Source organism: Podarcis muralis, chromosome 1 (assembly GCF_964188315.1).
Source record: "Podarcis muralis chromosome 1, rPodMur119.hap1.1, whole genome shotgun sequence".
Lineage (NCBI taxonomy): Eukaryota > Metazoa > Chordata > Lepidosauria > Squamata > Lacertidae > Podarcis > Podarcis muralis.
Genome location: NC_135655.1, coordinates 57,045,835 through 57,062,834, shown reverse-complemented (window position 1 = coordinate 57,062,834; position 17,000 = coordinate 57,045,835). Strand labels below are relative to the sequence as shown.

At 41.5% G+C, this 17,000-nt stretch overlaps 1 protein-coding gene across 1 annotated transcript in view; it reads right to left on the bottom strand.

Annotated features, from left to right (window-relative positions):
- Positions 1-17,000, bottom strand: part of LOC114596547 (catalase-like) — a 28,424-nt gene that overhangs the window by 6,762 nt on the left and 4,662 nt on the right. Inside the window, exons 2-10 of the mRNA XM_028728279.2 lie at positions 9,525-9,696; positions 8,626-8,736; positions 7,338-7,468; positions 6,051-6,155; positions 5,311-5,436; positions 4,847-5,038; positions 4,579-4,731; positions 1,549-1,687; positions 616-746 (exon numbers count right to left, since the gene is read on the bottom strand). Coding sequence (XP_028584112.2) covers positions 616-746; positions 1,549-1,687; positions 4,579-4,731; positions 4,847-5,038; positions 5,311-5,436; positions 6,051-6,155; positions 7,338-7,468; positions 8,626-8,736; positions 9,525-9,696 — 1,260 coding nt within the window. The remainder of the gene's footprint in view (positions 1-615; positions 747-1,548; positions 1,688-4,578; positions 4,732-4,846; positions 5,039-5,310; positions 5,437-6,050; positions 6,156-7,337; positions 7,469-8,625; positions 8,737-9,524; positions 9,697-17,000) is intronic.

Sequence of the window (17,000 nt, the reverse complement as noted above, 5' to 3'; positions counted from 1 at the left end):
TTAGGTCAGCCATTTGACCTTGGGCCGAATTCTCAAAACTCTGGCAGAAACGTACCTGTGGCCTTAGCCAGCACAGCTCCTCCCAGAGGCCCCTGGACAGAGTCGGAATAGGGGTAACTTACAGCACCCTCCTGTAGTTAGGAGTGCTCTGTTGGAGAGCTTCTGCCTGCTGTTAGGCACAGGTTACCATGAGTTGTATCCAGTAAAGTTTTGCTCAGAGGAGACCCATTGAAATTAATAAAAATGATTTAGTCATGCTCATTGATTTCAGTGGGTCTCCCTAGAGTAGGTCTAGGATTGCATACAGGCCTAGAAAAGAGCTTTCATTGATCTATTTTGTGTGTGTGTGTGTGTGTGTGTGTGTGTGTGTGCGCGTGCGTGTATGAAACTCTACAACTTGATAGAGTAACAAAAGGGTAATGCAGTAATGGCATAGGGAAGCTACAGCTAAGTTTCTACAAGATGGAACTATATCACAAAAAACCTTCAACCCATTTCAAAGCAGGCATTTTGCAGGTGTCTCCAGCAAGTCAATTCATTTCATTAAAATGAATTCAGCTTGTATATTCCACTCATGTCCAAAATAAGGTAATCTTCCATTTCGACTCTGCTTACTTGAGACACATTGTCCTCATCTGCACTATTGAAGCGTTGTACATCACCGGAAACAAACATGTTGCTCTCCTTCACACTGGGCTGGTCTTCAGGGCCAGTATAACTGTTGGGGTAATAATTTGGAGCACCACCTAGAAAAATATATATGTTTGTATGCGTGTTTTAGGAGTCCCACATACCTAGCTATCAACATTTGCAAAAAAAAGGTCAGTGTACAGCAATAGCTCTTTTTAGATAACAGGTCAACTGGAGTCTCTCAACTCACTTACTCTCCAATTCCTATGTGATCCTGATGTCCAAGTGAAAACTGATCAGGATATTGTTTCCCAGTTACTTAATTTCTTAAATACTACTCTTGTTTGCATGTCCTTACTGATAAACAGAATACTCTGAACGGAATCTAGTAGAACATTCAAGAAAGATAAGCTACCTGCCTATTATAAGCTCTTGGTTGAGCACCAAAGCTTAATTTACAGAAGATCTTTGAAGCAGTACCGTCACCTTGACATGACTTTAAATATAATTTTATTACATTTTTTCCATCAGTAGGTATATGCTTCAAAAGAAAAGTAAAAGTCCACAGAGGGCAATATTCCATTGTGTCAGGGCACAAACTTTAACAGACTTCTGTTCACACAACAGGACTTCCCCTTCCTCTGCTCTACTGACCACAGCACACCCCCCGAATCTGTTCTGAAGGTGTTGGGGGATTCTCCTTAACAGATTTTTGGGGGCGGGGGATGTGCTGTGGTAAAGGAGCAGAGTAAATTAAAGTCCTACTACATGAGCAGAAGTTGTGATGGATTTCAGTTAAGCATCTAACCTGAAGGAATATTAGATCACATATTCAGACCATGTTACAAACGCAGAGGAAGAAAAAGTCCTTGTACATGATATTGCAGATTACATCCAGAAGACACCTTTTGGAATTACCTTGGTTATCAGAAACGCACATGCGTCCATCTCTCTGGTAGTTGGCAATCCGAGTACGGTATGGACAGTTTACAGGAATTTGAAGGAAGTTGGGTCCCAGGCGATATCTGTGAGTATCTGGATATGAGAAAAGACGACCCTAGAATACATCAAAGAGAAAAGGTTCAAGGTCCTCTGCTTTGGGTGGGGGCTGAGACTATGATGCTCCATTCCTCCTGCTGTGCATGTATAACCCACTGATGTACATCACTCAGACAAAGCTGCACATACCCAGCGGGAGAGGTGAGGCATAGAGCTGTTACTTTTATGGGCAACTAGCTCAGAACCTATGGGACGCGGGTGGTGCTGTGGGTTAAACGACAGAGCCTAGGACTTGCCGATCAGAAGGTCGGTGGTTCGAATCCCCGCGATGGGATAAGCGCCTGTTGCTCGGTCCCTGCTCCTGCCAACCTAGCAGTTTGAAAGCATGTCAAAGTACAAGTAGATAAATAGGTACCGCTCCGGCGGGAAGGTAAACAGCATTTCTGTGTGCTCCTCTAGTTCACCAGAAGCGGCTTAGTCATGCTGGCCACATGACCCGGAAGCTGTACACTGGCTCCCTCGGCCAATAACGTGAGATAAGCGCCACAACTCCAGAGTCGGTCACGACTGGCCCTGATGGTCAGGGGTCTCTTTACCTTTACCTTAGCTCAGAATCTATGTTTGGATGATAGCTTTCGTCTCCATTCTGTAACGTCCTAAGCCATTAAGAGCAGTGAGGTTTCCCTAAACATTTTAAAGTGAGTTATGAATTTTCCTAGTTCTTTAAGTTCCTTGTTTGCTGATGTACTTTACGTTCTAAGAGGCTGTAAATGTTAGTTCCCGAGTGCTAATCCATTTGAGCGAATGGCTGTGGAATGGAAGTGGACAAGAAGAGATCATTTCCCCTCCAGCCAGCATAAAGCTGAATCTTCAGGAAGATACAACCCAAAAGACAGAACTTTAGGATGGAGCTCTGTTTTACCGATTTCATAACACATGCCAACTATATTTTTTATGTAAAATCCTTATGTGCTGTTTGATGTGTGTGTGTTTCGGGCGATTTATATCTGTACAAATTATTTGCTGCGAGTCCCCACAGAAACTCTTAATAAAAACATTCTGTTAAAGCAACAATAACAAATAATAGTTATATATGGCTTCAGTAGTGGCAGTATCCATTCATTTTAAGCTGTTCCTTGCTCCTAATGCCAATAGAAGGAGGAATTGTTTCTCACCAGGGTGATAAGAACATGCAAGAGAAGACAAAAGGTCTCCAGCATTCTGTTTCCCATAGTGAAAACTAGGGAATTATCAAGTTTATAAATCTGACGGCTCTCCCCAGGTGCGATTAGAACTACCTTCTTAAAGAATTTATGAGCTGCTTTGGGACTGTAGTCTCTGAGACTGTTGAAAGCCATTGTGGAGTTACATTCTTAATTTTGATTTAAAATAGCTTACTACAGAAGTTACTGTAAGGTACCCCTGCCCGTACGGGCCAGTCTTGCCAGACTCTAGGGTTGTGCGCCCATGTCACTTAAGAGGCCGGGGCCCAGCGCTGTCCGGAGACACTTCCGGGTCACGTGGCCAGCGTGACATCGCTGCTCTGGTGAGCCAGCGCAGCACACGGAACGCCGTTTACTTTCCCGCTGGTAAGCGGTCCCTATTTATCTACTTGCACCCGGTGGTGCTTTTGAACTGCTAGGTTGGCAGGCGCTGGGACCGAACGACGGGAGCGCACCCCGCCGCGGGGATTCGAACCGCGATCGGCAAGTCCTAGGCACTGAGGTTTTACCCACAGCGCCACCCGCGTCCCATAGAAGTTACTGTATATTCGCTAATAAGCAAACTTCCCACAACACAATCACATGAAGCCACAAGAGAATCATGTGTTTTTTCTAGGACTGCCTTATATTTGAAAAAATAAGATCTCGTATATTTTGTATGTTTCCAGGCAGTACACATTTGAACTGGCAGTACAGTAACATAGTCATTCTACCCTAGAGAAGGGGGGGGGGAACTACTTGCAATAATGCAGTACTCTTACAACTAGATTATCAGAATATTCTGCTGAATATTTATTTATGTTATGAAACACCAGTGATACACACAGCTCTAAAATGTGGGATTTAGTTTCGTGAACCTGAACAGGAGAGTTTTAAACTAAATCCTGAAGGGAGGGAGGGGACAATATTACAGATGACAGGGGAGCACCTGGTACTGGGGATAATAGCTTCATTTTTGCACAGGAAACTGAGGTGGTGCTAAAGAAACCTACTAAAGGTGAGCTGGGAGTTAAGGGCCTGTATAAGAAATGGAAGAAAGGGGAAATCACAAAGGAGGACTATATACGAGTAGCCAACAAGGATGAAGGTCAGGATGGCTAAAGCTCATAATGAGCTTTGTGGAGAAGACAAAGAAAGGTTCTAGAACAGATAATTAAATAGCTGGTCTATGAGCACTTTTAAAAGGGTGCTGTGATTACTAAGACCCAGCACAGTTTTCCTGAAAACAAATCATGCTAGACAAATCTGATTTCTTTTGTTGATAGAGTTACAGTGGTGCCTCGCAAGACGAAATCAATTCGTTCTGCGAGTTTTGTCGTCTTGCGATTTTTTTCGTCTTGCGAAGCACGTTGTCGGGAAAGTTTTGGAAAAGCTTCAAAAATCACCAAAGTCTTTAAAAACCTCAAAAAAGGCTACCACACCGCATTCTATGAGTTGCTCCTCGAAGTCAAGTCGCAACTGTATTAACGGTGTTAAGAAAAAGGAAACAAACTTGCAAGACGTTTCCGTCTTGCGAAGCAAGCCCATAGGGAAAATCGTCTTGCGAAGCAGCTCAAAAAACAAAAAACCCTTTCGTCTAGCGAGTTTTTTTGTCTTGCGAGGCATTCGTCTTGCGAGGTACCACTGTACAGGCTTGGTGGATCAGGGTGTGTTGTGGACATAACGCAAATTGATTTCTGTAAGGCTTTTGTCTATGAAATAAATATAAAAATACTATACTCATTACCTGTAACATTTTATCAGGGCTAGGTTCAATTCCTGGAGGCATGTTGCTTGGAGCAAAGGCAATTTGTTCCACCTCAGCAAAATAATTGACAGGGTTTCTGTTTAAGACCAGCTTCCCCACCGGGATCAGAGGATAGTCTTTGTGAGGCCAAACCTATAAAATGCAAGATTACAATTTATTACAGATAGTTTCCAGGTAAATATTTCCATAGAAATGCAGAACTTGTATTCCTTATATTTAATATGTAGGATAACGGAATTATGCTTACCTTAGTTACATCAAAAGGATTGAATGGAAATGCCTCAGCTTGTTCAAATGTCATCACCTGGATATAGAAACTCCATGAAGGATAGTTTGCATTAGCAATAGCGTTGTAAAGATCACGCAGGGCATAGTCAGGATCTTCAGAGGCCAGTCTTGCTGCTGCTTCAACAGTAAGGTTTTTGATTCCTTGATCAGTCTGCAAAAATCAAAATAACATCACTAAGAATTTTTCATTACAATTTTTTTTTGCTTAAGAATTGCATACTAGTAACAATGAAAGAAAAATATTAAAATTGTTAAGGAGACCAGTTTGTGTGTAGAAACTGAAGCATCATATGAAAATCTTACAATACTACATTTTCAAAACCATGTAAAGTAAACAACAATGTGTTAATATTCCAGTAATACTGATTTAGAAGTAGGAAATGGTTATTAATAAGTGCTGAACAGGAAAACTGAAATTATTACCTTAAAATGAAATTTGCAGTATACGGCATTTCCTCCAGCATTTACCAGCTTAAAAGTATTAGATCCGAAGCCATGCATGTGACGAAATCCATCTGGAATGCCACGATCACTGAACAGGAATGACACCTAAAAATAAAGCAACAAATAATAATAAATAAACAAACAAATAATAATAATAATAATAATAATAATAATAATAATAATAATAATAATAATAATTTGATTATTTATACCTTGCCCATCTGGCTGGGTTTTCCCAGCCACCCTGGGCGGCTTATAGCATATCTAAAAACATAATAAAAAATCATAAAACATTAAAAGCCTCCCGATACAGGGCTGCCTTCAGATGTTTTCTAAAAGTTGTGTAATTCTTTAGCTCCTTGACATCTGAAGGAAAGTGTTCCACAGGGAGGGTGACACTACCGAGAAACTAACAAATCTACCTCGGCTATCCTCAGTGAAAGCTCACATAACTAAAACCAAGTACACTTTTGTATAGCGGACCATGGACTTCTCTGCACTGAAGAATGCTCCAGCCATAATTAATTTTCAGCATAATATTCTGCCCTCACTCCTGAAGCCTTTGCCCTACATCAATAGTGCAATATCTCGTTTCCACATAATCCATCTGAGAGAGCCTGAGAATTATGTCCCAAGGTGCACACAAGATATACGGAGGAAACAAAGGTGACTCAGTCTGCAAGGCAAAGAAAAAACAGGTTAGAAAGAGTAAATCTTACCTGGTGCAGAGACTCAGGGCGAAGACTCCAGAAGTCCCATGCCATGTTTGGATCTTTCAGGTGAGTTTGTGGATTCCTCTTTTGGGTGTGGATAAAGGACATGAACTAATACAATCAAAATACAAATGAAAAATACATTATTGTGTACATCCCTTATTCTAAGTTGACTTTTATCTGTAAAGCAAGTTCAATATATCTGAACTTACTCTGAGCAATGATAGAACCATAAATCTTAAAAATAATCAAAGAAACATAAGAGAGCAGTGACTGTTTGGGACAATCATCAGGAGATCCTGAAAACTGCAATATTATATCCTCCTGCTTATTCCTATTTTGTTAAACTTTGACAAAACTCATGAGAAACTGCATTTGTTCACAAACACAAAAAACTGAAACTCTGACAGACAGAGATGTTCATAGGGAGAGGATCAATGAACAATGGAACTTATGCCCTCCCTGCCCTCTTGAAGGAACAGGTTTGTAATTTGGGGAGCTGTGTTGAGTCCATCAGGCTTTCTGGATTCTCAGGTAGGTTTGGTCAATATACTGGTTGCAGCTGCTCCAAAATGTGTGTTGCAACACCCAGCAGCCTGGCTTTGAAGACTTTTACGAGAAGACTTCAACTAGTGAAAAGGCAACCGTCACTTTAATTAACAAAATGAGTGGAGGAGAAAATTACACCAGCACTAAAGCAACTGTATGGCTTCCATTGCTTTTCTTGACACAATCTGAAGTGCTGGCATTAATCTTTAAAGATTTAAATGGTCCGAACCCAGTGTATAGAAGGGAACACCTCCCATTTCAGTCCACAAGCACCCAACGATTTTCAAAGCTGAATGTGCTCAGAGATAAAGGTTTCTCATTTTTTGGAATGCTCTTTGGAACTTGCTCTCCAGGAAAGCCTGCCTGAGTCAACGATCCCACTCAGGCAATTCATATTGCAATCCATATTGCTTGCAAACATTTGAGCAAGCAGCTCATTTTTCAGAGCATCACTTGAATGTGCTCACCTTAATTAAAAAATCTGAACTGAAATGAAACACTGAAAGGCAACCTCAATGCTCAAATTACACAGAATACACATCTGGACAAAAACAATAATTATGACCATTCAGAAGCTAACAGAAAGGTACTTTATGTTAGCAGATGATTCCTCTGGGCACAGGAACAGTAATTTGATTTTTAAAAATAAGCCCCACAGAAGAAACAGATTCAGGTACTGTATTTTGTTCACCACCCATTAACTTATTTTGGGTACTCAAATAAACATGTCATGAGTTGACCTACCAGCATTGCATCTCTGACAAAGAAGATGGGGGTGTTGTTCCCCACAAGGTCCCAGTTACCATCTTCTGTATAGAATTTCATTGCAAAGCCTCGAGGGTCACGGACTGTATCGGCTGACCCCGATTCTCCAGCTAGAAAAGGAAGGTTTATAAATGTGAACACACTGAGAACTGCACACAGTTTTCCTTCAACCCTGGCGATTGGCATCCATTCTAATACTGGGAATTTAGTACGAAACATTTAAGTTCAAAGCCAGTCATGCAAAGGGCTCACATAGCTGCTTCGAGAACGCAGCTATGAAAAGCATGAACTGCACATACCATGGCCATCACATGTATAAACTGCCCTCCTAGCCTTCACCTAATGAATGTTATAAAGCAGCAGGCATGATCTTGATCCTGGCAGATCAAGAGGAGCAGGTGGCAACAAAGGTTGCAAGGTTTTTAGCTGGGGCAATCAGAATAAGGTCCACCATTTGACTGCTGACTCAGGACCCTAAAATGTGTTTTATATAATCGACTTTTTATTTTGTTCTGTGTATATTGCAATGTGTATGTTGCTATGGCTGATGGCTGACGCAAATAAAGTTCCATTATTCATTCATTCATTCATTCATTCATTCATTCATTCATAAAGCACCAATTCAAAGGATTACACTGATGATTGTACCTATATGTTGCCATTTCTAGTTTTTAAGAAGAACGGAATGGGAAGAGTTCATTGCACAATCATTTCCTAGTTTGGTTTGCTGAGAGCTGGCAATGAGTCCCTAAATGGCCTCGGTCCAGTATACCTGAAGGAGCATCTCCACCCCCATCGTTCTACCCGGACACTGAGGTCCAGCACCGAGGGCCTTCTGGCGGTTCCCTCACTGCGAGAAGCCAATTTACAGGGAACCAGGCAGAGGGCCTTCTCGGTAGTGGCGCCCTCCCTGTGGAATGCCCTCCCACCAGATGTCAAAGAGAACAACAACTACTAGACTTTTAGAAGACATCTGAAGGCAGCCCTTTTTAGGGAAGCTTTTAATGTTTGATGCATTACTGTATTTTAATATTTTGTTGGAAGCTGCCCAGAGTGGCTGCGGAAACGCAGCCAGATGGGCGGGGTATAAATAATAAATTATTATTATTATTATTATTATTATTATTATTATTTAGCCAATAGCTCCTAAATAATACACAAAGAAAGTCTAACAAAATTAGCTCCTCTAAGTACCCATTTAATGAATGCATGTGTAAACATGACACAAATAAAATGGACACACAAAGAGGTGTTTTTAAAGACTTACCAACAGTAGAGAATCGCATAGCGATTGGAGTTCTTTTGCCAATATGCTCAAATACCTTTGCTTTGCAATACTTGGTGATGTCATGAGTCACTTCAAAATAGCCAAAAGCTCCTAAAATGTTTAAAATGGTTGCTTTTTATTAAAAACTGAAGATAAGCAAAAACAAGCAGTCTAAACACCACATACTTCAGTAAAAATATCTGATTCCAGGCTGCAAATAAAGGACAACAACTGGCCAATTTTTTTGTTGGATTCATAATTAACAGAGAACTAATTTTTAATAAGGGGAAACTATTCAGGAGATAACTGTAGAGATCAATCAGAATGCAGGCAAAGTTTGAACAACTATCAGTTGCCAAGTATTGATACACAGACCAAGACAGTTGGTGGAAGATCTCTGCTTTTCTTGGGTGTATCGTTGCTAATGTTTTGGCTTATTTTCTCCCCCAGATGAAGGAAAAGGACACTTTATGTATAGATGCTTGCAGAAGCAACTCTTCTTTTTCACACTCTCACACAATGCCTTGGTTTGCTCACCACTTTAAATCATAGTTCAGCTTAACTATAGTTTAAAGGTGAACATGCAGTGTGCTGGTACATCAAAGAGAGATGGGAGAATACGGTCGTTTCACTACTCCTGCTTTTGCTACTCTGCTGGGTGCTGGGCCATGATTTGGCTGAGGATTGTGTCTGAATCAGGCCCATGCAGAGCTTGTCTGAGGCCCACGGCAGGAGTCACACTCTTGGTATAACAACGTTAAGTCCAGCACTACAAAACTGAGTGAAACACATTCTGGGAACTTCTTTGCTTTCTTGTTCCCTCTGTACACAAAGCCAGTTCACAATATTCAATTCTCCATCTTTTCATTTTAAAACAACAAGCAACTTCTAACACTAACCTGCTCCTTTGGCATGTACAACTCTGTCTGGAATCCTCTCTCGGTCAAAGTTTGCCACCATATCTGTGAAAACCACATCCTGAACCAAAAGAGGGCCTCGTGGACCCACGGTCAAGAGATTTAAACTGTCTGCCACTGGGATACCGGCTCCTGTGGTCACGTTATCTGGTTTCTAATTACAAAAGGGAAAAAACATCAAGACTAGAACAAGGAAAAGTACACTCGGCTTTTTACTTTTTTTGTCGTTTAGTGAATGTGCTTATAGGTTAATTAGACAGACATATGATGTAATATGCTTTCTTACACTACAGGGAAAATTACTTCCAGCATTAAACTCAATCATTTTATAATAGGAATTATTAGGAGAGGTTAGGTTTGCATGTAATAAGAATCTAGATGTTAAAAAAGCAATAGAACCAATAGAAATGTGAAGAAAGGAAAACCATTTCAAAGAGTTCTCATTATTAAATTAATGTTGAGGCAGAAATAGTTGAATAAGTAATATCCTGCTGCACCTCCAAACTTGAATGTCACCAAATTTTGAAGCGCATAGTAATTAAGTACTTAATTGTGTTTATGCTTTACCTTTAAGCTTTCAAAATAAGCTTAATAGAATAGACTGCTTGGTTTTCCAGCAACTTACGAAAAGTTAATAATTTAAAGCCTGAGGCATGAAAAGTAATTGAATTTCCCGCCTACATCATGGATATTACACATGGTCTATTACTAAAGGCTAAATGTATCTTTTTATATAATATATTTCCATAGCAAATTCTGTTTGTGTAATATAAGACTCGTATATGTTGGGTTGTTTAATACAGGCAGCAACCATTTTGCATGCTTTCAATTGATATCCGACTGGTGACATGTGAATTGTTTAGGACACAGAAGAGGGCAAGGGGGGGGGGCAGAATGGGAGGGCGGGTGTAATGAGGGGGGGCTTATGCACACTCCACCGCTGCTCGCAAAGGCCAGGAACACAACCCCCCCATGCAAATCAGAGCTTGCCTTTATTGTAAATATGAGTTCAATAAACACTTTTTTTAAAAAAGAACACTGAAAACAAATAAAATGCCCAAATATGGCTTCTAAGGCACCATAAGTGTAGCAGTACCTGCATCAACATTTGGTACTTCCCAGAGGCTTACCAGCATTGCCCTACCAACATCTGCCTTTGGGAAGAATGATGTGGGAGCTAGCTGTTTGCTATCTACCGCTCTCCTTCTGGCTACTTGGAGTACAGTCAGAACAGAACAGAAACTTTGCTGTTGGTTATTTCTTATTTTGCTTTGTATTTATGTACTTAGTCTGGTGAGGGTTTTTTTGGTGACACTGATTTTTTTCCATTTGCCAAATCATTGATTTTTGTCAGTTTTGAATTTACTGACACGTTCTATGTTTTGCATACTTGCATTTCCAAAGCTCTGTATTTCGGTGCTTTGAATATTTGCTGTGAGTTGCTTTGGGGGCACAACTCAGCCAACCAGGCTACAGCTACATGCAAACCAATATTCAATTTGTTTAATAAACAACTACCTACTGAGCTAAAACTAACTAATGGAAATAAGGATGCAGGCCAAATTTCACTGTAGAAAACTGCAGGTTATGCCTACAGTCACATTCATAGTTGCAGGTTATTCATAGCTAGCAGAGAGACCAACAGAGCTTTTGAATGGTAGTCAACATAACTGGAAGCCAGACACAAGGAAGGTAACAAGCCATAACACAATCCTGAAATTCAGATGTCTAATATCAACCTCTGCAGATTAAATTAGCAAAAGTAATCTTACATTAATTTTTAAGTGTCTCCTACAGCACACACAGCTCCACCCGCTTGAGCACTTGAGTCTTCTGGAATAACTACACAGGGGAGTTATATCACCCTGGCACCACCCATTCAGAGGATAAAAGGTGCCTTCGCTCCTTTACAGATGATTTAAAAGGATATTGCATCTTCTATGTCTGCTTTAATCATGCATTAAGGACTACACCTAGATTCTTGATCAGGGACAACAAATGAACTCAACAGATTTAAGTCTCTCTGCCAATAAACTTTCTGTTCTATATAATAACTGCACACATTAATTTACAAAAGTAATAAAGAGGAAAAGAAATAATTCTTGTTTTATTGCTAGATATCTGAAGATGAGAATGGAGGTGGGGCAGTGGGGGAAGACAGGCAAACATAATAGCACGCACTGTCCTTGGTATGGGGTGATTGTAAAACATGAAACTTTTAATGAATATTTTATTTTCTATCACAAGGGGAAGTTAAGAGAGCACCCCACCATAGTTTACAGCAAGATGGCCCTATTTCGTGATGATGGCATACACCTTTCCGATTGGGGGAAATGATATCTGGTTAGCCGATATTGCAGAGGGCGTGAGGCATTGGTTACAGGTGTGAGGGTATTTGGAGGCTCTTGTGGTGGTTAGGCATTGTTTGACCTTATGATGGAGGAGGGGAGGTGTGGCCATCACCTGCCCCTCCAAGCTTAAGAGTGTTCCATTAAAGGAATCCGGGGGTGTGGATCTTGTCCAAAGCCCGGAGCGGGGCTAGGGCCATGACATGACTCTGTCGGAAACCCCCAGGGGAGCTCGAATTGGTCAGCATCGACGGGGCTCCCCCTTCTGGTGGTTTACCCTTACCGGACTGCCTGCGCAGCGGGCAGGAGTCAGATATAGTCAGGTCCATTCAATGTCTAAGCCAATTACAGTTCACATTCTGTAATCAATAAAGTTGTGGCCAAAATTTGCCCAGTAACATTAACCTATTATCTGTGTCCTTGTGTGTTTTTATTCTTCAACGAGGGGGTGGTTGCAGGGTCTAGACACGCAACTGCCATTTGCATTAGAAGGAAATTTCCTATTGGCATGAAACTCCCTCTCTTACTTGTTGCAATCCAGATACTTATCACTCCCCTGAAACAGCTACTATAATCTAATTTGGCTCTATGAGCTCCATCATATGCACTTGTTGCTGTGAGAGACTTTCCCAGAGAAGAAAAAAGAATCCAAACTCAGCTCAGGTGTCTCCTTTTCCCAGCGCAAGACAACACCTGTCACTATGAGATCCTTCACAGTGAAACTCCTCAGAGTGCTAATCTTATATGGGGTTAGGTAGGAGGCAATGAAGATGATGTCCAGCCCAAGTCTAGGGACCTACTCCCCACAGTTCCTCTCCTACCTGAACATTCACAGAAACTCTGCCTAGTTCTGTCTGGTCAACAAGAACCACAGACGAAGTGCCATCTTCACAGAAACTCGGTCAAAGCAGTTACTATGGACAGGCTACAGCTGACAGGAGTGTCAGTCAATTCCCAAATGGAATGATGGAGCAACATATTTTGGTCAAACTGTCTTGAGTGACAAGTGCAGTCATACCATAAAAACTGGGTGTGTGAAATCATGTATTTCTTACTTAAAACAGGGCTAAGGCTGAGGTCACATAAAACAAGGCAAGCAGCATTCTGTGCTTCTGTGCAGTTTTATGCAGCATACCTTAAAAGTGCCTGGAGGGCTGAACTTGGTTTCAAATTGCCAGTCAGTCAGGAAGCTCACTGAGGGTCATTGGGAAGTGTGGATTCTCATTCTGATCTCTTTCACAGTATACATGTTTTGAGAAAACCCCACATATATTGCTTTAATCAAAGAGCTATATGGATCATGTTCAATGAAATCCTGTGTGAATGGCATAGAACTGTGCTGTACATTTCTTCCCAGGAGTGAAGTGTGCATCATATATATGGTAGACAGAAGCAGATCAGGAAATGTTGAAAGGGAAAATACATTAGTAATGTTCTATGGACAACCCACTTACGATTAAGCGCAGATAACCCTTTTGCACTTAAGTAACAGACATCTTATTTGTTAGCATTAAATTAAAGCTTTGCAAGAACATGGCTCAAATTTCAGACAAACAGCAGTTTATATTTATGCACACAAATACATTTGCTGCATGAGCTGCAATCAGAAATTGGGGTTTCTGTTCCTTTAAAAAAAGCTAACAATCTGGACTATTATTCTATTGCCATGAAAATATTTGCAGATCATCCAGATTCTAGTAGTCAAGAGACACAAACAGCTACTTAGGTACACAGTAGATGTGACCTGGTTCCTGTTCTGCACCATCTGGTAACTCGCTTTTTGACAGTACGGGAGAGACATGTTTTATTGCAGATGGGGCAAATGAAGGCATCAAGTTTTTCTGCTACAGGTACACCGTGGTGTTTCTTCTCTCTGCACAGTTCCCAGCAGTCATTCCTCCTCTGGTCACTGCTGTGGATACCCAACCTGACTGTCTCCAGGCACTGTGATCGTATGCAAGGGATTCCCATAAAAAAAGGTAAAGGACTCCTGACAGTTAAGTCCAGGCACAGACGACTCTGGGGTTGCGGCGCTCATCTTGCTTTACAGGCCGAGGGAGCTGGCGTTTGTCTGCACCACAGACAGTTTTTCCAGGTCATGTGGCCAGCATGACTAAGCCGCTTCTAGTGCAACAGAACACCAACAGCAGAGCAGTGCACGGAAACGCTGTTTACCTTCCCGCTGGAGTGGTACCTATTTATCTACTTGCACTTTGGGGCGTGCTTTCGAACTGCTAGGTTGGCAGGAGCTGGGACCGAGCAAACGGGAGCCCCACCCTGTTGCAGGGATTTGAACCACCGACCTTCTGATCGGCAAGCCCAAGAGACTCAGTGGTTTAGACCACACAGCGGGGTTAATATTGCCAGTCATCATGTCACATTTGCAGACATCTTCATAACACAGAGTTGGTCTGCCAGCATGCCTAGTGCCTGAAGCCAGCTTCTCGTAGAGATCCTTAGCGAGCCTGCCTCCTTCCATTCTGTGTACATGACCAAGAAACTCACCAATGGTTTGACTTTACCCCCAAAGGTGCACTCCTCCATTTCCTCCTGAGACAGTTGGATGCCAACAATGACAACCACCGCCACCAAAGAATTGTGGATTCCTTTAGCAGATTTCTTTGTGTCACTTACTATGGTTTCCAAGTGGAGGAGGTGGATGGAAGAAAGACTGTAATAGCAAAAGACATGAAGATGCAGACAAGGTGCCTGGAATAGTTTGTGCCATGGGGGCTTCTTTCTTGCTTTTTTCATTTGTGACTCACTTTTGAAATTGATACAGAAATTAATATAGAGAAGTGTTGGTTTAATTTGGCTGGGGGTGGGGGAACCAGATACAGTAAAATAAAAGGAGAATTCCCTGGATGCCTAGATCCAGGTTTGGGGCAAGTGCTATTTGGTGAGAGACTTAAAATCACAAAACATGCAGCAAAGCAAAGGGTGGAAATATAGGCTGTTAGACTTTTAAAATATCCCCTTCTAAGTTGCTTCCAAAGTTTCCCACTTCCCATAGCATAGAAAGAAACCACATGTTTGGTAAGTTAAAAATGGTAAGTTATAAACTACTCTAATACTTTCCCATACAGCAGCAAAAAAAGACAGGAAGTATAACTTAGGTTCCAAAATGGTGAGAGCTTCTAAGCTATTTGTACACAGATTGCTTGCTTAAGTCATGTGGTTCCTTACTAGCAGGGATCATGTGGTGGAAGTGAGAGATCAAAGGGATTGGTAACCCTTCGTCCCAAAGTGAGGGGGAGTGATGTGGCAGGTTAGCTTACTTTATGGTCTTAACCTCTTTGTGTATTAATTAGAATTAGGCATGTTGATTATATGAGACTGAATTTTCCCACTAGAAGCAGTACAAAAATGTTTTAAAATAAACAAAACAGAGCTAAGACAAAAAGGAATGGGGGAAACAAAGCAAAGGGGGGGGGGCGGGGGGCGGGAGATGAGTCTGTAAGGAGTTACCTTTCAAGATGGCCACCGAAAAATACTAATATGCATGCAAAAAAACAAAAAACAGTAGGAAATCAACCCTGAAAGTTGACATGCATTCCCACCAGCATGGAAGGACTCAACAGGAACAGAATGGTCATTAGAGATACTCTTAATGGTACAGTGACATTCCTCAATTATTATTATTATTATTATTATTATTATTATTTATTGTTTATACCCCACCCATGACCAGGTTTCCCCAGCCACTCTGGGTGGCTTCCAGCAAATTATTAAAGTACAATAATTTATCAAATATTAAAAGCTTCCCTAAACAGGGAAGTTACTGTAAGCGGTTGTTGAAGAGTTCCTGGCAATGAAGACTATTTGCCTGAGATTAAAAAGACAGTTTATGTGAATTTATCATCCCCATATCATTATGACCACTGTCATTTCAAAGGCGTTTTGTAATAAACCATATTAAGCCCCTGGGTGTTGGATATTTAAAAGAAAACCACTTAAACATGTCACAAGATTTAGAAAGGCAATATTGTTTGTTGTACAGAGACTCGTAATCAGTTCATACATGAGTTCTAAATTAGCTGTGGCAAAGTTGGTAGAGAGGCATTTGACTTGCAAAACACACTTTGAAAATTAAAGTAATTATCACCGAGTCAAATGACAGGTATGCTTTGCATCTTCACACCTCTTGAAATGCATCAATTTCCCACAATTTATTTGGGGAAACAGGTATTCAGAAGGATGAAATGCATCTCAAAATGTATATAAGCATGTTTTCCATGTGCTGGAGTTGAAAAAATTATTTAGACTTTTCAACATAATCTAATAAAAATGTCTGAGATATGCAAGGCCAGCAAAGAGCTCCGCAGATTTAAACTTGCTAATGGTTTCAGGAAACAGTGGATAGCCAGGCATGGTTATAGCAACACGAACTTTAGCTGTTTGGCATTTTGAGGTTCTTTTTACCATATTTTAACTTATTTCACGGATAGGTTTCTTTTATTGCAAAGGATGCATTGTGAGCTGGCTGCTTTGTGGGTGGGAATCTGGGTCCTCGCAGCAACCATGGAGTGGGCGGAGGAACGGCGCCCACGTCATCAGTATCCCTGGCTGTGTCACGCCCCCAGCCAACCAATGGGTTTGGCTATGCCTGTTTAAATTGCGGCGTGGCCAGGGAAGCAGCCTACTACTTTTCCTCCATTTGGGGGATCTCCCAGCCCACCCACCCTTGTTTCTTGCGTGGATCGACTACGGCCTTGCTATGACTTACGTCGTCGCCTGATTGTCGGGGCTGGGTAGGACTTTTTCCACTTGGCATAATTGGCACTAGCCATTTGGTTTTCGCCTACCTAGTAGCATTCGTCACAACTTTGTAAGGTTAGGCATTGGGTAAGCTGCCTTATGGGAGAGGAGGTTGTTCCTCCTGCCCCTCCACATTAAGGGTATCCTGTTAAAGGGATCCGGGGGTGTGGTTCCTGTCCGAAGCTTGGACATGGGCTAGGGCCATGCCACAACCCCAACAGTGACCCTGGGGGTGCTCAACTGATGTACATCATAGGGCTCTCCCTTCCGGTGGTTGACCCTTAAGAGACTTCCTGCAGTCAGACAGGAGTCAAGATATAGTCTTGCTTCACCCAATTGCCGAAGCCAAACC